Below are 22,015 nucleotides of genomic sequence, written 5' to 3'. Positions count from 1 at the left end.
TCAACCCTACTAACCCTAACAACCCTAACCCTAATACCCTAACCCCCTAACCCTAATACCCTAACCCCAAAACCCCAACCCTAACACCCTAACCCTAACCCTAAAACCCTAACCCCCTAACCACTTACAATGTACGCTACACACATAATGCCACTTACACTGTACGCCACACACCGTAATGCCACTTACAATGTATGCCAGTTACACTGTACGCCACTTACACTACACACCACACACTGTAATGCACCTTACACTGTACGCTAGACAATCCTTCCAACCCCTGTCCTCATTTTACCCCACCACTGCTGCTGAAGTCCACTTTATCCTTCAATCTGCTTCTCCCTCCACTTGCCCGCTCGATCCTATCCCCTCCAATATTATCTGTCGTCTCAGTCCGTCAGTCTGCTCTCACCTGGCTCACCTCTTTAATCTTTCCCTATCCTCTGGGATCTTCCCTTCCTCCTTCAAACATGCTCTTGTCTCCCCAATTCTCAAAAAAACAAATCTGGACCAGAACTCTCCATCCAACTACAGGCCCATCTCCCTCCTCCCTTTTGCCTCCAAGCTCCTAGAACGTCTGACCTATAATCGTCTCCTAAGCCACCTTACTGCTAACTCCATTCTAGACCCCCTCCAATCCGGGTTCCGCCCTTTACATTCCACTGAAACTGCCCTGACCAAAGTCACTAACGATCTACTATCAGCTAAATCCAAAGGCCTCTTCTCTATCCTCATCCAGCTTGATCTGTCGGCTGCCTTTGACACTGTTGACCACCCTCTCCTGCTCAACACCCTCCGCTCCTTTGGCATCACTGGCATGGTCTTCTCCTGGTTCACCTCATACCTCTCTGATCGCTCCTTCTCCGTCTCCACTCCAAGCTCCTCCTCTCCTACTACCACGCAGCCAGTCGGTGTTCCCCAAGGGTCAGTCCTTGGCCCTCTCCTCTTCTCCCTCTACACCACCTCTCTGGGCACCCTCTTCAGCTCCTATGGTTTTCATTACCACCTTTATGCTGATGATACCCTAATCTATCTCTCCTCCCCCGACCTATCCCCATCACTCCTGTCCAAGGTCTCCAAATGCCTCACGGCCATCTCAGCCTGGATGATCCAACGCTTCCTGAACTAAACATGGCTAAAACTGAACTTCTAATCTTCCATCCCCCGAACATCCTCTCTTCTCCCACTATCTCCATCAGCATTGGTGAAACCGAGATCACCTCCACCGACCAAACGCGCTGCCTCGGTGTCATTATTGACTCCTCCCTCTCTTTCACCCCCCACATTCGTGCTCTCTCACAGTCTTGCCGCTTCCACCTACGCAACATCTCACGCATCAGACCATTCCTCTCCACTGACGCGACCAAAGTTCTCATTCATTCTCTTGTCATCTCCCGCCTTGACTACTGCAACATCCTTCTCTCTGGGCTACCTCTCACCCGCCTCGCACCTCTCCAATCCATTCTTAACGCTGCTGCTAGGCTCATCTTCCTCTCCCACCGCTCTACCTCCGCCTCCCCCCTCTGTCTATCTCTTCACTGGCTCCCCATTCCTTTCCGAGTTCTCTTTAAACTCCTCACCACCACCTACAAGGCTCTCTCCTACTCCACCGCTCCTTACCTCTCTTCACTGATCTCTATCCACACTCCCTCCCGTCCTCTTCGCTCCATCGCTGACCACCGACTGACCTCTCACCTAATCACCTCCTCCCACTCCCGTGTCCAAGACTTCTCTCGTGCTGCCCCCCTGCACTGGAAAACCTCCCGCCACCCATCAGGCTTTCTGATTCCCTTACCTCCTTCAAGCGTTCCCTCAAAACCCACTTTTTTCGACTAGCCTATCCCTCCTCCTAACCTCTTTGGATCCTCCTATCCTGCCTCCGTTCCTACTTATCCTATTGTTTTTCGTTCGTCCACCCACCTATTTTTAGTATGTTAACTCTTATGAGTAGGGTCCTCCTGCCTCACGTACTAACCCTACCTCTTTACCTCACCTGTGCTCCTGTCCTGTTCTTCCCTTCCTCTACTTCATCTTCAGTCTCCTCGACAATTTTGACACCTACTTCTGAACTGATGCTGATTTTAGTTCTACCAGCTATACCCCTATTCATACTGTATTTTTCAACACACCCTGTACGTTACCTTGTAATTTTTTTTGTTTGCTATGTATGGCGCTGCAGACACTTTGCGGCGCCTTATAAATAAATGTACTACTACTACTACTACTAGACATAAGGTAACACTCAATAGATGTCAGGCAGTAAGTCACCATGGAGAGAAGGAGCAGAACCCTCCCCACATCCACACAGACCCTACCCAGTGCGTTACCAATATAAAATTGTGCTTACCTGCATTCTTCAAATGCGTGGCACTCTACATGGTCTTGTTTGTGTTGGTCTTGCAGCAAACAGCCATGGAGGGGAGGCATGGGTACACATAAGGACATGTCAGCACTGCAGAGGTACAGATGTGGAAAGCAACAGATGAACACATGGGGGGTCAGAGGTAGAGATGGGAAAGGGTCAAACATGGGGTGGAAAGGACACACATGGGGTGCGCAGGAGCAAGGGCACACATATGATGGACAGGGGCACACATGGGGTGGGTAGAGGCACACATAGGGTGGGCAGGGGCACACATGGGGTGGGCAGGAGCAAGGGTACACATATGATGGACAGGGGCACACATGGGGTGGGATGGACATACATGGGTTGGGCAGGAGTAAGGGCACACATATGGTGGACAGGGGCACACATGGGGTGGGCAGGGGCACACATGGGGTAGGTAGAGGCAGTGGCACAGCTGGGGATAGAGATCTGGGGGTGGAGCAACACGTACAGGAGAAAATGCAGAGAGGAAGCTTCTGAGCTGCTGCTGGGACTGGAGGTTTAAGTGCGTAACTGTGTACCCTGAGACTCCAGAGTGGGGGAATGAAGGTGGGTATACCACCTGTTAGAGAGGGGGCCGTGGGAACTGAAGCAGGTTACACAGCAGCAGTGGGGAGCCTGTGTGTTTTACCTGAGGGGAGAGAAGACTGGCCATGGGGATCAGGCTGCAGAGCTTTCTTCTCCACTGCTGTAGCTTGCTGCTGCCTGTCAGCTGTTTGACAGGAGCAGCAGGGAGAGCGCTTGCCCAGGTCGGTGCCTTCCTGCACTGCAGAGCGTGCTGAGCAGCCAGCTCTGTGTGCAGTCAGTGACCTTTCATCAGTTCTCAGTGCGCCCAGCAGATGCTGGCTCCTCTAAGCCATGGCGGGGGCTGCCACAGCATAGCTACGCCACTGACCCTAACCCTAATACCCTAACCCCCTAACCCTAGTACCCTAACCTCAATACCCTAACCCTAATACCCTAGCCCTAGTACCCTAACCTCAATACCCTAACCCTAATACCCTAGCCCCAATACCCTAGCCTTCACCCTAACCCTAATACACTAACCCTAACTGGAGCTGGACACTCCAGCTCCTGATGAAGGCGTGTGAACATGCCCAAACGCATTGAGCCAGAGTATTCCTGTTCCAGCTTGTTATTGGAGAGTATTCCATTTCACACCTTTTCCAGCTAAAATCCTTGGAATTCCACACCAGACTCTATACGGACCAGTTTACACCGCTATTTTGGATCCCAACATTGAGTTATACTATGCAGCCACCAAGCCAGGTATTGCCATACCTTAAGAACTGCATTATCTCACCACTGTGTGACGTTTAGGAATCCATCACTGGATAATCTCCGGGACTCTGTAAATTCTTCCTCAACAAGGATATTCATATCATCTGGTAAATATATGCCTATCGGTGTTGATTTGGACACAAACTAATCCTCCACAATATTGAATGCTAGCTGGAACATTCATATATATCATTATTTTTTATCAATGATTTTTTTTTACAATTTTTTATATACAAGTATGAAATGTACAATGTGTGATATTTGTATTCATTAAATATATATTTAGATATATTGTAATAAATTCTTTTCAGAAAAAACCCAGCGCTGTATCTTAGATTTTACTGTATTACTTGGGAGCTTTACACCCTCCTGATACAGCAGCTTTAGCAACACTGGTGGTTCCCTCCTTTGGCTTACTAACTTTGTACAGTGTCTGGATATTAATTGAATCTGTTTGATATTGATATTGTAGCGAATAACAACATCTCGTACATCAGACCATTCCTCTCCACTGACGCAACCAAAATTCTCATTCACTCTCTTGTCATCTCCCGTCTCGACTACTGCAACATCCTTCTCTCTGGGCTACCTCTCACCCGCCTCGCACCTCTCCAATCCATTCTTAATGCCGCTGCTAGGTTCATCTTCCTCTCTTGCCGCTCTACCTCCGCCTCCCCCTCTGTCCATCTCTTCTACCGGCTACCTATTCCTTTCCGAGTTCTCTTTAAACTCCTCACCAACACCTACAAGGCTCTCTCCTCCTCCACCGCTCCTTACCTCTCTTCACTGATCTCTATCCACACTCCCTCCCGTCCTCTTCGCTCCATCGCTGACCACCGACTGACCTCTCACCTAATCACCTCCTACCACTCCCGTGTCCAAGACTTCTCTCGTGCTGCCCCCCTGCACTTGAAAACCTCCCGCCACCCATCAGGCTTTCTGATTCCCTTACCTCCTTCAAGCGTTCCCTCAAAACCCACTTTTTTCGACTAGCCTATCCCTCCTCCTAACCTCTTTGGATCCTCCTATCCTGCCTCCGTTCCTACTTATCCTATTGTTTTTCGTTCGTCCACCCACCTATTTTTAGTATGTTAACTCTTATGAGTAGGGTCCTCCTGCCTCACGTACTCACTCTACCTCATTACCTCACCTGTCCTCCTGTCCTGTTCTTCCCTTCCTCTACTTCATCTTCAGTCTCCTCGACAATTTCCACACCTACTTCAGAACTGATGCTGATTTTAGTTCTACCAGCTATACCCCTATTTATGCTGTATTTTATCACCACACCCTGTACGTTACCTTGTCATTTGTTTGCTATGTACGGCGCTGCTGACACTTTGTGACGCCTTATAAAAAAACAAACTACTACTACCCTTATTGTGAGAACTGCCATTGCCGAAACCTGAGAACCGCCAAACTGTTATCGTGGTACACAGTCTACCAGCTGAGAATAGAGAACCAGGCTTCATTTGTCACACACCATATAACAGTCTTCACTTGCTCCATGTATGGATCGGTATTGCATTCCATATACTGACGGCAGAGAGTAACACATCTTGTAGTTCATAAATAAAGAAAGCAATGAGAATCAGGCACAAGTTTAATGCAATATGAATAAGATCAGATGCACAGATTAGGTGCCAATGATGCAGAGATACCGTGTACTGCGCTGTGATCGTAAGAAGGTCCTGAGCTTGTGCAGGACACAAACATCGGACACAGTTAGCCCCAGAATACATTACTATACTGAGCATACTGCCAAAATCAACTGAATTATTTTCCAGTAATTCCTTATTAAATCTATCAGCATAAACCCTTTATGACCTTCAAGGCTGATGTTCTGGGTTCAGAGAAGGACACAGGATGATTTTCGTTTTACTTCCATAGAATAAAGAATGAATCCCAGCCGGCTTTCACTGTATGGAGGGTAACGGATATCATTTAATTTCTCTCGGCCATCACTACGCAGGAGACAGGCGCGACTGTGAGAAAATGTATCAAAGCTGAATTTCCCACGATACATCCCCATTCCACTGTGCCCTACAAGGAACATAACAAGACAAAAGCAAACCAATAAGGTATCATGTAGAAAAATACAGAATACAAGTCAGATACACACAGTACAGGATATATGGGGAGATATTGTACATAATATATGGGGAGGTGGGGTATAGAGAGACGCTGTACAGTGTATGGGGAGGTAGGGTATAGAGAGACGCTGTACAGGATATATGGGGAGGTAAGGTATAGAGAGACGCTGTACAGTATATGGGGAGGTAGGGTATAGAGAGACGCTGTACAGGATATATGGGGAGGTGGGGTATAGAGAGACGCTGTACAGTATATGGGGAGGTAGGGTATAGAGAGACACTGTACATGATATATGGGGAGGTAGTTTATAGAGAGACGCTGTACAGGATATATGGGGAGGTGGGGTATAGAGACACACAGTACAGGATATATGGGGAGGTATTGTACATAATATATGGGGAGGTGGGGTATAGAGAGACGCTGTACATTATATATGGGGAGGTAGTTTATAGAGAGACACTGTACAGTATATATGGGGAGGTGGGGTATAGAGACACACAGTACAGGATATATGGGGAGGTATTGTACATAATATATGGGGAGGTGGGGTATAGAGAGACGCTGTACATTATATATGGGGAGGTAGTTTATAGAGAGACACTGTACAGTATATATGGGGAGGTGGGGTATAGAGACACACAATACAGGATATATGGGGAGGTATTGTACATAATATATGGGGAGGTGGGGTATAGAGAGACGCCGTACAGTATATGGGGAGGTGGGGTATAGAGAGATGCTGTACAGGATATATGGGGAGGTGGGGTATAGAGAGACGCCGTACAGTATATGGGGAGGTGGGGTATAGAGAGATGCTGTACAGGATATATGGGGAGGTGGGGTATAGAGAGACGCTGTACAGTATATGGGGAGGTGAGGTATAGAGAGACGCTGTACAGTATATGGGGAGGTAGGGTATAGAGAGACGCTGTACAGGATATATGGGGAGGTGGGGTATAGAGACACACAGTACAGGATATATGGGGAGGTATTGTACATAATATATGGGCAGGTGGGGTATAGAGAGACGCCGTACAGTATATGGGGAGGTGGGGTATAAAGAGATGCTGTACAGGATATATGGGGAGGTGGGGTATAGAGAGACGCTGTACAGTATATGGGGAGGTGAGGTATAGAGAGACGCTGTACAGTATATGGGGAGGTAGGGTATAGAGAGACGCTGTACAGGATATATGGGGAGGTGGGGTATAGAAAGACACTGTACAGAATATATCGGGAGGTGGGGTATATAGAGACGCTGTACAGTATATATGGGGAGGTGGGGTATAGAGACACACTGTACAGTATATGGGGAGGTAGGGTATAGAGAGATGCTGTACAGAATATATGGGGAGGTGGGGTATAGAGACACACACAGTACAGGATATAAGGGGAGGTATTGTACATAATATATGGGGAGGTGGGGTATAGAGACCACAGTACAGGATATAAGGGGAGGTATTGTACAGGATATATGGGGAGGTGGGGTATAGAGACCACAGTACAGGATATAAGGGGAGGTATTGTAAATAATATATGGGGAGGTGGGGTATAGAGATACGCTGTACAGAATATATCGGGAGGTGGGGTATATAGAGACGCTGTACAGGATATATGGGTAGGTGGGGTATAGAGATACGCTGTACAGAATATATCGGAAGGTGGGGTATAGAGAGACGCTGTACAGGATATATGGGGAGGTGGGGTATAGAGACACACTGTACATAATATATGGGGAGGTGGGTATAGAGAGACGCTGTATAGGATATATGGGGAGGTGGGGTATAGAGAGACGCTGTACAGGATATATGGGGAGGTGGGGTATAGAGACACCCTGTACAGGATATATGGGGAGGTATTGTACAGGATATATGGGGAGGTGGGGTATAGAGACACACTGTACAGGATATAAGGGGAGGTATAATATATGGGGAGGTGGGGTTTAGAGGTGGGGTATATAGGTGGGGTATAATATATGGGGAGGTGGGGGTATAGAGACCACAGTACAGGATATAAGGGGAGGTATTGTAAATAATATATGGGGAGGTGGGGTATAGAGATACGCTGTACAGAATATATTGGGAGGTGGGGTATATAGAGACGCTGTACAGGATATATGGGTAGGAGGTGGGGTATAGAGAGACGCTGTACAGGATATATGGGGAGGTGGGGTATAGAGACACACTGTACATAATATATGGGGAGGTGGGTATAGAGAGACGCTGTATAGGATATATGGGGAGGTGGGGTATAGAGAGACGCTGTACAGGATATATGGGGAGGTGGGGTATAGAGACACCCTGTACAGGATATATGGGGAGGTATTGTACAGGATATATGGGGAGGTGGGGTATAGAGACACACTGTACAGGATATAAGGGGAGGTATAATATATGGGGAGGTGGGGTTTAGAGATACGCTGTACATAATATATGGGGAGGTGGGGTATAGAGATACGATGTACATAATATATGGGGAGGTGGGTATAGAGAGACGCTGTACAGGATATATGGGGAGGTGGGGTATAGAGAGACGCTGTACAGGATATATGGGGAGGTGGGTATAGAGAGACGTTGTACAGGATATATGGGGAGGTGGGGTATAGAGAGACGCTGTACAGGATATATGGAGAGGTGGAGTATAGAGAGATACTGTACAGTATATATGGGAAGTTGGGGTATAGAGAGACACTGTACAGAATATATGTGGAGGTGGGTTATAGAGATGCTGTACAGGATATATGGGGAGGTGGAGAATAGAGACACCCTGTACAGGATATATGGGGAGGTATTGTACATGATATATGGGGAGGTGGGGTATAGAGAGACGCTGTACAGTATATATGGGGAGGTGGGGTATAGAGACACCCTGTACAGGATATATGGGGAGGTATTGTACATGATATATGGGGAGGTGGGGTATAGAGACCACAGTACAGAATATAAGGGGAGGTATTGTACATAATATATGGGGAGGTGGGGTATAGAGACCACAGTACAGGATATAAGGGGAGGTATTGTACATAATATATGGGGAGATGGGGATTAGAGATACAATGTACAGTATATGGGGAGGTAGGGTATAGAGAGACGCTGTACGGGATATATGGGGAGGTAGGGTATAGAGAGACACTCTACAGTATATATGGGGAGGTGGGGTATAGAGAGACACTGTACAGTATATATAGGGAGGTGGGGTATAGAGACACACTGTACAGTATATGGGGAGGTAGGGTATAGAGACACTGTACAGAATATATCGGGAGGTGGGGTATATAGAGACACTGTACAGTATATATGGGGAGGTGGGGTATAGAGACAGACTGTACAGTGTATGGGGAGGTAGGGTATAGAGAGACGATGTACAGAATATATGGGGAGGTGGGGTATAGAGATACGCTGTACAGAATATATCGGGAGGTGGGGTATATAGAGACGCTGTTTAGGATATATGGGGAGGTGGGGTATAGAGACACACTGTACATAATATATGGGGAGGTGGGTTATAGAGAGACGCTGTACAGGATATATGGGGAGGTGGGGTATAGAGACACCCTGTACAGGATATATGGGGAGGTATTGTACATGATATATGGGGAGGTGGGGTATAGAGACCACAGTACAGGATATAAGGGGAGGTATTGTACATAATATATGGGGAGGTGGGGTATAGAGACGCACAGTACAGGATATAAGGGGAGGTATTGTACATAATATATGGGGAGGTGGGGTATAGAGATACGCTGTACAGAATATATTGGGAGGTGGGGTATATAGAGACGCTGTACAGGATATATGGGTAGGAGGTGGGGTATAGAGAGACGCTGTACAGTATATATGGGGAGGTGGAGTATAGAGACACACTGTACATAATATATGGGGAGGTGGGTATAGAGAGACGCTGTACAGGATATATGGGGAGGTGGGGTATAGAGAGACGCTGTACAGGATATATGGGGAGGTGGGGTATAGAGAGACACTGTACAGATTATATGGGGAGGTGGGGTATAGAGAGACGCTGTACAGTATATATGGGGAGGTGGGGTATAGAGAGACACTGTACATAATATATGGGAGGTTGGGTATAGAAAGACACTGTACAGAATATATTTGGAGGTGGGGTATAGAGAGACGCTGTACAGTATATGGGGAGGTGGGGTATAGAGAGACGCTGTACAGTATATATGGGGAGGTGGGGTAGAGAGAGAGAGAGAGACGCTGTACAGAAAATATGGGGAGGTGGGATATAGAGAGACGCTATACAGTATATATGGGGAGGTGGGGTATAGAGAGACGCTGTACAGTATATATGAGGAGGTAGGGTATAGAGAGACGCTGTACAGAATATATTTGGAGGTGGGGTATAGAGAGACGCTGTACAGTATATGGGGAGGTGGGGTATAGAGAGATGCTGTACAGGATATATGGGGAGGTGTGGTATAGAGAGACGCTGTACAGATTATATGGGGAGGTGGGGTATAGAGAGACGCTGTACAGAATATATGGGGAGGTGGGGTATAGAGAGACGCTGTACAGTATATATGGGGAGGTGGGGTGTAGAGAGACACTGTACAGAATATATGGGGAGGTGGGGAATAGAAAGACACTGTACAGTATATGGGGAGGTGGGGTATAGAGAGACGCTGTACAGTATATATGGGGAGGTGGGGTAGAGAGAGAGAGAGAGACGCTGTACAGAAAATATAGGGAGGTGGGGTATAGAGAGACGCTATACAGTATATATGGGGAGGTGGGGTATAGAGAGACGCTGTACAGTATATATGAGGAGGTAGGGTATAGAGAGACGCTGTACAGAATATATTTGGAGGTGGGGTATAGAGAGACGCTGTACAGTATATGGGGAGGTGGGGTATAGAGAGATGCTGTACAGGATATATGGGGAGGTGTGGTATAGAGAGACGCTGTACAGATTATATGGGGAGGTGGGGTATAGAGAGACGCTGTACAGATTATATGGGGAGGTGGGGTATAGAGAGACGCTGTACAGTATATATGGGGAGGTGGGGTATAGAGACACTGTACAGGATATATGGGGAGGTGGGGTATAGAAAGACACTGTACAGTATATATGGAGATGTGGGGTATAGAGACACTGTACAGGATATATGGGGAGGTGGGGTATAGAAAGACACTGTACAGTATACATGGGGAGGTGGGGTATAGAGACACTGTACAGAACATATGGGGAGGTGGGGTATAGAGAGACTCTGTACAGTGTATATATGGGAAGGTGGGGTAGAGAGAGACACTGTACAGAATATATGGGGAGGTGGGGTATAGAGAGACTCTGTACAGAATATATAGGGGGGTGGGGTATAGAGACACTGTACAGAATATATGGGGAGGTAGGGTATAGAGAGACACTGTACAGTATATATGAGGAGGTGGGGTATAGAGAGACACTGTACAGGATATGGGGAGGTGGGGTATAGAGACACTGTACAGAATATATGGGGAGGTGGGGTATAGAGACACCCTGTACATAATATATGGGGAGGTGGGGTATAGAGAGACACTGTACAGAATATATGGGGAGGTGGGGTATAGAGACACCCTGTACATAATATATGGGGAGGTGGGGTATAGAGAGATGCTATACAGGATATATATGGGGAGGTGGGGTATAGAGAGATGCTGTACAGAATATATCGGGAGGTGGGGTATAGAGAGAGACGCTGTACAGGATATATATGGGGAGATGGGGTATAGAGAGAGAGACGCTGTACAGGATATATGGGGAGGTGGGGTAGAGAGAGAGTGACGCTGTACAGGATATATGGGGAGGTGGGGTAGAGAGAGAGTGACGCTGTACAGGATATATGGGGAGGTGGGGTATAGAGAGACGCTGTACAGGATATATGGGGAGGTGGGGTATAGAGAGACACTGTACAGGATATGTGGGGAGGTGGGGTATAGAGAGACGCTGTACAGGATATATGGGGAGGTGGGGTATAGAGAGACGCTGTACAGGATATATGGGGAGGTGGGGTATAGAGAGACGCTGTACAGAATATATGGGGAGGTGGGGTATAGAGAGACACTGTACAGAATATATGGGGAGGTGGGGTATAGAGAGACGCTGTACAGGATATATGGGGAGGTGGAGTATAGAGACACTGTACAGAATATAAGGGGAGGTGGGGTATAGAGAGACGCTGTACAGTATATATGGGGAGGTGGGGTATAGAGAGACGCTGTACAGGATATATGGGGAGGTGGGGTATAGAGAGACGCTGTACAGAATATATGGGGAGATGGGGTATAGAGAGACGCTGTACAGGATATATGGGGAGATGGGGTATAGAGTGACGCTGTACAGGATATATGGGGAGGTGGGGTAGAGAGAGACAATGTACAGTATATATGGGTATGTGGGGTATAGAGAGACGCTGTACAGGATATATGGGGAGGTGGGGTAGAGAGAGACACTGTACAGAATATATGGGGAGCTGGGGTATAGAGAGATGCTGTACAGGATATATGGGGAGATGGGGTATAGAGAGACGCTGTACAGGATATATGGGGAGGTGGGGTATAGAGACACTGTACAGAATATATGGGGAGCTGGGGTATAGGGAGATGCTGTACAGAATATATGGGGAGGTGGGGAATAGAGAGACACTATACAGAATATATGGGGAGCTGGGGTATAGGGAGACACTGTACAGAATATATGGGGAGCTGGGGTATAGGGAGATGCTGTACAGAATATATGGGGAGGTGGGGTAGAGAGAGAGTGACGCTGTACAGGATATATGGGGAGGTGGGGTATAGAGAGACGCTGTACAGGATATATGGGGAGGTGGGGTATAGAGAGACACTGTACAGGATATGTGGGGAGGTGGGGTATAGAGAGACGCTGTACAGGATATATGGGGAGGTGGGGTATAGAGAGACGCTGTACAGGATATATGGGGAGGTGGGGTATAGAGAGACGCTGTACAGAATATATGGGGAGGTGGGGTATAGAGAGACACTGTACAGAATATATGGGGAGGTGGGGTATAGAGAGACGCTGTACAGGATATATGGGGAGGTGGAGTATAGAGACACTGTACAGAATATAAGGGGAGGTGGGGTATAGAGAGACGCTGTACAGTATATATGGGGAGGTGGGGTATAGAGAGACGCTGTACAGGATATATGGGGAGGTGGGGTATAGAGAGACGCTGTACAGAATATATGGGGAGATGGGGTATAGAGAGACGCTGTACAGGATATATGGGGAGATGGGGTATAGAGTGACGCTGTACAGGATATATGGGGAGGTGGGGTAGAGAGAGACAATGTACAGTATATATGGGTATGTGGGGTATAGAGAGACGCTGTACAGGATATATGGGGAGGTGGGGTAGAGAGAGACACTGTACAGAATATATGGGGAGCTGGGGTATAGAGAGATGCTGTACAGGATATATGGGGAGATGGGGTATAGAGAGACGCTGTACAGGATATATGGGGAGGTGGGGTATAGAGACACTGTACAGAATATATGGGGAGCTGGGGTATAGGGAGATGCTGTACAGAATATATGGGGAGGTGGGGAATAGAGAGACACTATACAGAATATATGGGGAGCTGGGGTATAGGGAGACACTGTACAGAATATATGGGGAGCTGGGGTATAGGGAGATGCTGTACAGAATATATGGGGAGGTGGGGTAGAGAGAGAGTGACGCTGTACAGGATATATGGGGAGGTGGGGTATAGAGAGACGCTGTACAGGATATATGGGGAGGTGGGGTATAGAGAGACACTGTACAGGATATGTGGGGAGGTGGGGTATAGAGAGACACTGTACAGAATATATGGGGAGCTGGGGTATAGGGAGATGCTGTACAGAATATATGGGGAGATATAGATACTGTATATAATATACGGTGATTTGATTTAGAACGCTGTGATACAGAATAAATGGTAGATGGGGTTACAGAGTAACACAGCATATCACAGAACAGAGTACAGATGATATTGGATAATAGAAATTTGGTTTATAGATGATATGAAAGGAATTATGTGTTTAATACTTTGTGACTTCATAGGAAGACACCTGCATAAGAAATCTATTGTGGTTTGGGGGAGCTTTTTAATATGATAACAACACCTTGATCACAAAGTATGAGTTTTTCTATTGTGACTCAGGGCACGAAATGACTATATCAGACAAAAACTCGTACTCACCGACTCCTCCGAATGGGAGAAAAGGGATGGTGGTGTGCATGATTCCGTCATTGGCGCAGATTCCACCGCTGCTTGTCCTGTCCAGGAACTTATCCACAATCTGTCAGAGAAAGTGACAGGTGAGTATTCTGTGAGTACTGTATATCCACAGCATTAATAAAGCCAGAAAAAACAGATGGTTCTGTGTTACTGGATAAAGGGATACATTATCCACCATCAACTAGAGAAGAGACCAGGAGATCGGCATGTACTAAAGAGTTTCACTGCATCCCAAAATGCAGCTTTATCAAAAATCTTTCTTTCACCTACAGCAGTGGTTCCCAACCCTGGTCCTCAAGTACCCCCAACAGTGCATGTTTTGCAGGTCTCCACACAGAATCACAAGTGCTATCTTTTCAAATGTGCCTGAATAATGAGTGCACCTGCCGGGTGACCTGGAAAACCTGCACTGTTGGGGGTACTTGAGGACCAGGGTTGGGAACCACTGACCTACAGGATGCTAAAGATTGCCTGAGGGTACCATCTTAGGGGTATATGTCCCATTTCTTCTAGCAGTGCACTGCTAATTATATCATCACCTGTGAACATTGATCATAAATAACCAGCATTATAGTCACACCATTAGGGGCATTATAGGAACAGACACTGCTTACATATATTGTGCCAAGGAATTGCATACACCGGGACTCAGATGAAGACTTTGCAAGTCACAGCATACCAGATTAATTCCATAGGCAAGCGTAGTTACAGGCAGCAGCATACAGGTAATCACAGCATATAACAGACTCTTGCAAATGCTCCAGTGGTACCTACCATAGCCCACACCCCTGCCTATCGCTTGGGCAGCTAATCCACCATCAAGAGTATTTACCCTTTGCCCTGGAAATACTTATATAATCAAATCACAGGTGCTGCTGATTACACCTGGCTTCTGCTACTGCTCCGAAACCAGGTCTGGATCCTCCACATTGCTCTCATGTGGAGTGTTGCTGTCTTTGCACACTCCTCACCCCTTAACTTCAACCTACCTGGTGAAGCTACTAAATTTTCAGGGCAGCTCTCTGCCTTACCCATCTCTACTTTTGTCATCTGCTTGGGTACACAGCCTTTCACCACTTTCCCTGGGAGCAGGCAAGAGGAGATCTTACTAAAAGCACTTCCTTTATGGAGAAAGAAAGAAAGAAACAAAGAAACAAAGAAAGAAACAAAGAAAGAAACAAAGAAAGAACTCTGGACTGGATGACATTGCTAGTTAGCTTTTTTTTATATATATTTTCTTTCAGTCCCAAAAAAAAGTTACAATAAAATGTAACTTTTATTAATTGTCAATTAAAAGCTGAGAAATATAATTAAACATTTTTATACAATAATTATTTTCACTGTATAATAATTTTGAATTATATTTCGCAGCTTTTAATTGACAATTAATAAAAGTTACATTTTATTGCAACTCTTTTTTTGGGACACTACATTGCCAGAAAATATGTAAATAAAACACTAACTAGCAATGTCAGCCAGTCCAGAGTGCACCATGCGTTATGACTCACTGTAGCCAGTGCTCTTATACAATGGACTTCTGGGAGGAGACCACTCAGGAAGACTTGGAACAGAACGCTGAGCTGGAACTTTCTGACGTCTTCTGGGTAGCCACCTGTGTACGTTTTGGCCTAAGCCCACAGAGCCCACCATTGAGCCTTCTTGCCTATAACAGCCCCTTTCCTGTAAGACTAGAAGCGTCTACAGGTACTGATATGCCGCCAGGACTTACGTCGACAGGTGGCAGTGTGAGCTTAACCTTCAGCGACGCAGATGAGCTACCGGTGAGGGACTGAGTACAGGGAAACTAACACTAACAACACAGTGGACTAGGTACACAGAGTAGGTAAACACGACAGTCAGTGGACAGATCACAGAAGGATTTTACAAATGGGTGGTTTTATTAAAATGACTGCAGGAAACCACAAGTACACAAGAGGGGTAAACGTTATATACAAAAAGGGGCTAAGCCCCAGTTCCAGTTCTGGAGCTACCACGCAGTTATCCCAGAGCTGAAATGCCACCGTGGATGGCACTGCAGTAAGAGGTCTATATAAAAGGTACAAATAAAGCAAGCAGGGTAGACAAACTGGGAGGTACGGCAGGTAACAAGTTAACTGAGAGAAAATACCTGTGAAGGTTCACAAACAGCAGCAAGACTCCACAGGGGGACCAGGTACTTTAACAGAGAAGCCAGGACCAACCTAAAGCAAACTCTATATCCGGCGTCTGCCTGTTCTCCTTGTGAGGACTATAAAGGGGCACGGTCCAATCACAGCTTGCGGGACCTGCCTATAACATTAATTAACCCACAGCTGTGTTTACATTTTTCCTCCCACCTGCGGCTGCCTGGCATCCCCAACACCTAGGCAACAGCTGCGGCAGCGGGGAGTACTGAGCTGGGACGCGTTGTGGCTGCCTAGCGACGGCAGTCGGAAGTTCGGGCCTGGAAGTGTGCTGACGCAACAGCTGGGCCCACACTCCGGGACCCGTCCGTCGTGCACGGCAGCCGGTGCCACAGGTCCCAACACCAGGTAGGAATCCTTTTACTTCTTTCTTTCTCCATAAATTTATACAGATTCCTGGGAAGCACCTCCGTTATATGATGAAACACTAGATTACAGGTATTACCTGGTGGCTATACTATTAGACTGTGCAGAATAACTTTCTTGTTTGCTTATGTTAGGGACGCAACAAAAAATAAACTTAAATTAAAATGCCTACTGGCTAATGCAAGAAGCTTAGCAGGTAAAATCGGGGAACTAGAAACTGTGGTCACTAGGGATGATTATAACATTATTGGTATTACAGAAACATGGTGTAACGAGTCGCACAACTGGGCATTATGCATGGAGGGATATACACTCTACAGAAAAGACAGTGAAAATAGAAACGGTGGGGGGGGGGGGGTGCCTAAAATAACTTAACATTGTGTGAGAAAGAAATGAGCACTGGCACAGAGGAAGACTACACGGAGTGTGGGCAGAGATAACCGACAATAACAAAAAACTAATAATACAATTTTAATAGGGGTATGCTATAGACCACCGAACATAAACGAAAGGGACGAGTCTCTTCTTTTAAACCAAATCAAATAATCATCAGATCAGGGTCAGGTATTAATTATGGGGGATTTTAATTTACCTGATATTGATTGGAAAAAAGAAACCTGTAAAACAGCAAGAAGCAGTGGGTTCCTAAGCTTACTCAAAGACCAGTTTATCACAAAAACGGTAGAAGCTCCAACTCGTAATAAGGCATTATTGGATTTGGTTTTAACAAATAACATAGATTTAGTTTCAAATAAAAAAGTAATTGAACACCTAGGGAACAGTGACCACAATATGGTTTCACTGGAAATCAACTTCAGTAAATTACATCATAAAGGATCGGCAAAAATACTAAACTTCAGAAAAGCTAACATCGAATCATTCAGAGAAGCCCTAAAAAGAATTGTGTGGGAAATGATTTTTGAGGAGAAAAAAGCTGAGGAAATGTGGGATACTCTAAAAAATGTACTCGAATTATTAACTATAAAATACATTCCTAAAGTAAATAAGGGTAAATTCAATAAAAAGCCACCATGGTTGGACAAAAAAGTTAGGTCAGCAATCAACAATAAAACAAGAGCATTTAAATTCTATAAAAATAACTTAAATTGGGAGGCGTTCACCAAATACAAAGAATAAAACAAAATTTACAAAGGGGCAATCAAAGTAGCTAAAAGGGATTATAAAGAGCGCATAGCCACTGAAAGCAAAACTAACCCCAAGAAGTTTTTCAAATACATAAATAGTAAACATATAATTAAGGACTGTTCTGTTTTGTTGTAGTCCCTGCGCACTGGTCCCTTTTGTTCAGGGTTAGCTGCTTCACTAACTGGGTGACCGGCCCGGTTCGGGGTTGGACAGAAATAGTGGGGTTTAGTGCATCGCTCCGCCCCTTTTATTTAGAGGGTGTCTGTGAAGGCGGGGTTTTGTTGAGTATGCGAAATAAAGAATAGGCAGGTGTTAATGAATAAGCTTTACTTGGCAATGCAAATAAACATAAAGGTGCAACATTGATCAACAGGCGTTACTGATCATAACATGGCATACACACATATCATAACAGGCATATACACTGATTGCTGAATCAAGCAAGTTTAAGTGCTGTATGGTAGCACTAGATATGGGGGTTGTTGCGGCTTCTATAAGCCTGGTATCCAGTGGGGGTATGGGGAAGTATGGGTGGTAGTCCGTCCGTAAGGAAGTGTTCAGGGGGGCGCGTGACAAAGCTGCCTGATGCCGGTAACTCAGCTGCGGCATCCCGCTGTGCCGAGTCTCAGGTGCTGCGCTGATGTTCAGCCGGTGCCGGTGGTTACTGCAGACGGCCGGTGGTGTGGGGACTGTCCTCAGTCGCGGTCGGGAGTGGTGCGCCGCCGGGACGGGGGGACCTTGTAGAGTGAGTGCAGGTCCGGGCTCTCCTTGTGTCCTTCGCCCGTACAGCCGACAGTGCAGGTGTCCGGTGTAGACCGTATCCCTTTACTGTCCGACGCTGCGGGTGTGGGGACGTGGAGTGTCTGATGGGGGCCGTGGGCAGGTGGAGCTTTTGATCGCTCCTTCCCGCCCCGGTGTCCTGTCTACGGACCTGCCTACTCACCTGATCCTGGTCCCGGCGTGGATGTCTGTCTGCGCGCACTCGATGTTCTCCGCTTGCGGGTCTTTGGAGTTCACTCGTCTCAGGTCGGGCTGCCGGCGGTGACTTCCCTGCTTCTTTCACTTGGAGCGGAGGTTTGTCGGGTAGGGGGTGGTCAGCTATTCTTCCTCCAACGCGATTCGGCCCTGTGTCGGCCTTCTTCTAGGGAGTTTTACAGCTGGTGTGTTCCGTCCCTCTGTTATAGCTGAGGGGCGGGATCCATGTATAGTGCTGATTGGTCCTGAAATACTCTGCAGACAGGCCCTGGTATATAGAGGTGATACTCTGCAGATAGGCCCTGGTATATAGAGGTGACATTCTGCAGATACGCCCTGGTATATAGAGGTGATACTCTGCAGATAGGCCCTGGTATATAGAGGTGATACTCTGCAGATAGGCCCTGGTATATAGAGGTGATACTCTGCAGATAGGCCCTGGTATATAGAGGTAATACTCTGCAGATATGCCCTGGTATATAGAGGTAATACTCTGCAGATAGGCCCTGGTATATAGAGGTAATACTCTGCAGATAGGCCCTGGTATATAGAGGTGATACTCTGCAGATACGCCCTGATATATAGAGGTAATACTCTGCAGATATGCCCTGGTATATAGAGGTGATACTCTGCAGATAGGCCCTGGTATATAGAGGTGATACTCTGCAGATAGGCCCTGGTATATAGAGGTGATACTCTGCAGATAGGCCCTGGTATATAGAGGTGATACTCTGCAGATACGCCCTGGTATATAGAGGTGACATTCTGCAGATACGCCCTGGTATATAGAGGTAATACTCTGCAGATACGCCCTGGTATATAGAGGTGATACTCTGCAGATACGCCCTGGTATATAGAGGTGATACTCTGCAGATACGCCCTGGTATATAGAGGTGATACTCTGCAGACAGGCCCTGGTATATAGAGGTGATACTCTGCAGACAGGCCCTGGTATATAGAGGTAATACTCTGCAGATACGCCCTGGTATATAGAGGTGACATTCTGCAGATAGGCCCTGGTATATAGAGGTGATACTCTGCAGACAGGCCCTGGTATATAGAGGTGATACTCTGCAGATACGCCCTGGTATATAGAGGTGACATTCTGCAGATACGCCCTGGTATATAGAGGTGATACTCTGCAGATACGCCCTGATATATAGAGGTAATACTCTGCAGATATGCCCTGGTATATAGAGGTGATACTCTGCAGATAGGCCCTGGTATATAGAGGTAATACTCTGCAGATAGGCCCTGGTATATAGAGGTGATACTCTGCAGATAGGCCCTGGTATATAGAGGTGATACTCTGCAGATAGGCCTAGGTATATAGAGGTGACATTCTGCAGATACGCCCTGGTATATAGAGGTGATACTCTGCAGATAGGCCCTGGTATATAGAGGTGATACTCTGCAGATACGCCCTGGTATATAGAGGTGATACTCTGCAGATAGGCCCTGGTATATAGAGGTGACATTCTGCAGATACGCCCTGGTATATAGAGGTGATACTCTGCAGACAGGTCCTGGTATATAGAGGTAATACTCTGCAGATAGGCCCTGGTATATAGAGGTGATACTCTGCAGATACGCCCTGGTATATAGAGGTGATACTCTGCAGATAGGCCCTGGTATATAGAGGTGACATTCTGCAGATACGCCCTGGTATATAGAGGTAATACTCTGCAGATAGGCCCTGGTATATAGAGGTGATACTCTGCAGATAGGCCCTGGTATATAGAGGTGATACTCTGCAGATAGGCCCTGGTATATAGAGGTAATACTCTGCAGATATGCCCTGGTATATAGAGGTAATACTCCGCAGATAGGCCCTGGTATATAGAGGTGATACTCTGCAGATACGCCCTGATATATAGAGGTAATACTCTGCAGATATGCCCTGGTATATAGAGGTGATACTCTGCAGATAGGCCCTGGTATATAGAGGTAATACTCTGCAGATAGGCCCTGGTATATAGAGGTGATACTCTGCAGATAGGCCCTGGTATATAGAGGTGATACTCTGCAGATACGCCCTGGTATATAGAGGTGACATTCTGCAGATACGCCCTGGTATATAGAGGTAATACTCTGCAGATACGCCCTGGTATATAGAGGTGACATTCTGCAGATACGCCCTGGTATATAGAGGTGATACTCTGCAGACAGGCCCTGGTATATAGAGGTGATACTCTGCAGACAGGCCCTGGTATATTGAGGTAATACTCTGCAGATACGCCCTGGTATATAGAGGTGACATTCTGCAGATAGGCCCTGGTATATAGAGGTGATACTCTGCAGACAGGCCCTGGTATATAGAGGTGATACTCTGCAGATACGCCCTGGTATATAGAGGTGACATTCTGCAGATAGACCCTGGTATATAGAGGTGATACTCTGCAGATACGCCCTGGTATATAGAGGTGATACTCTGCAGATACGCCCTGATATATAGAGGTAATACTCTGCAGATATGCCCTGGTATATAGAGGTAATACTCTGCAGATAGGCCCTGGTATATAGAGGTGATACTCTGCAGATAGGCCCTGGTATATAGAGGTGATACTCTGCAGATACACCCTGGTATATAGAGGTGACATTCTGCAGATACGCCCTGGTATATAGAGGTAATACTCTGCAGATACGCCCTGGTATATAGAGGTGACATTCTGCAGATACGCCCTGGTATATAGAGGTGATACTCTGCAGACAGGCCCTGGTATATAGAGGTGATACTCTGCAGACAGGCCCTGGTATATAGAGGTAATACTCTGCAGACAGGCCCTGGTATATAGAGGTAATACTCTGCAGATACGCCCTGGTATATAGAGGTGACATTCTGCAGATAGGCCCTGGTATATAGAGGTGATACTCTGCAGACAGGCCCTGGTATATAGAGGTGATACTCTGCAGATACGCCCTGGTATATAGAGGTGACATTCTGCAGATAGGCCCTGGTATATAGAGGTGATACTCTGCAGATACACCCTGGTATATAGAGGTGATACTCTGCAGATACGCCCTGATATATAGAGGTAATACTCTGCAGATATGCCCTGGTATATAGAGGTGATACTCTGCAGATAGGCCCTGGTATATAGAGGTAATACTCTGCAGATAGGCCCTGGTATATAGAGGTGATACTCTGCAGATAGGCCCTGGTATATAGAGGTGATACTCTGCAGATACGCCCTGGTATATAGAGGTGACATTCTGCAGATACGCCCTGGTATATAGAGGTAATACTCTGCAGATACGCCCTGGTATATAGAGGTGACATTCTGCAGATACGCCCTGGTATATAGAGGTGATACTCTGCAGACAGGCCCTGGTATATAGAGGTGATA

General features: G+C 46.6%; 1 protein-coding gene across 1 annotated transcript in view; it reads right to left on the bottom strand.

The window, feature by feature from the left end:
* Positions 1-5,249: 5,249 nt before the first annotated feature.
* The window catches only part of LOC146058355 (aldehyde dehydrogenase family 3 member B1-like), a 216,865-nt gene continuing 200,099 nt past the window's right edge, over positions 5,250-22,015 (bottom strand). Inside the window, exons 9-10 of the mRNA XM_083170638.1 lie at positions 13,960-14,059; positions 5,250-5,707 (exon numbers count right to left, since the gene is read on the bottom strand). Of these exons, the coding sequence (XP_083026764.1) occupies positions 5,514-5,707; positions 13,960-14,059 (294 nt within the window). The 3' untranslated portion in view covers positions 5,250-5,513. The remainder of the gene's footprint in view (positions 5,708-13,959; positions 14,060-22,015) is intronic.

Source organism: Crinia signifera, chromosome 2 (assembly GCF_055691185.1).
Source record: "Crinia signifera chromosome 2, ASM5569118v1, whole genome shotgun sequence".
In the NCBI taxonomy this organism is placed as follows: Eukaryota; Metazoa; Chordata; class Amphibia; order Anura; family Myobatrachidae; genus Crinia; species Crinia signifera.
This window is presented reverse-complemented; position numbering and strand designations above follow the sequence as displayed.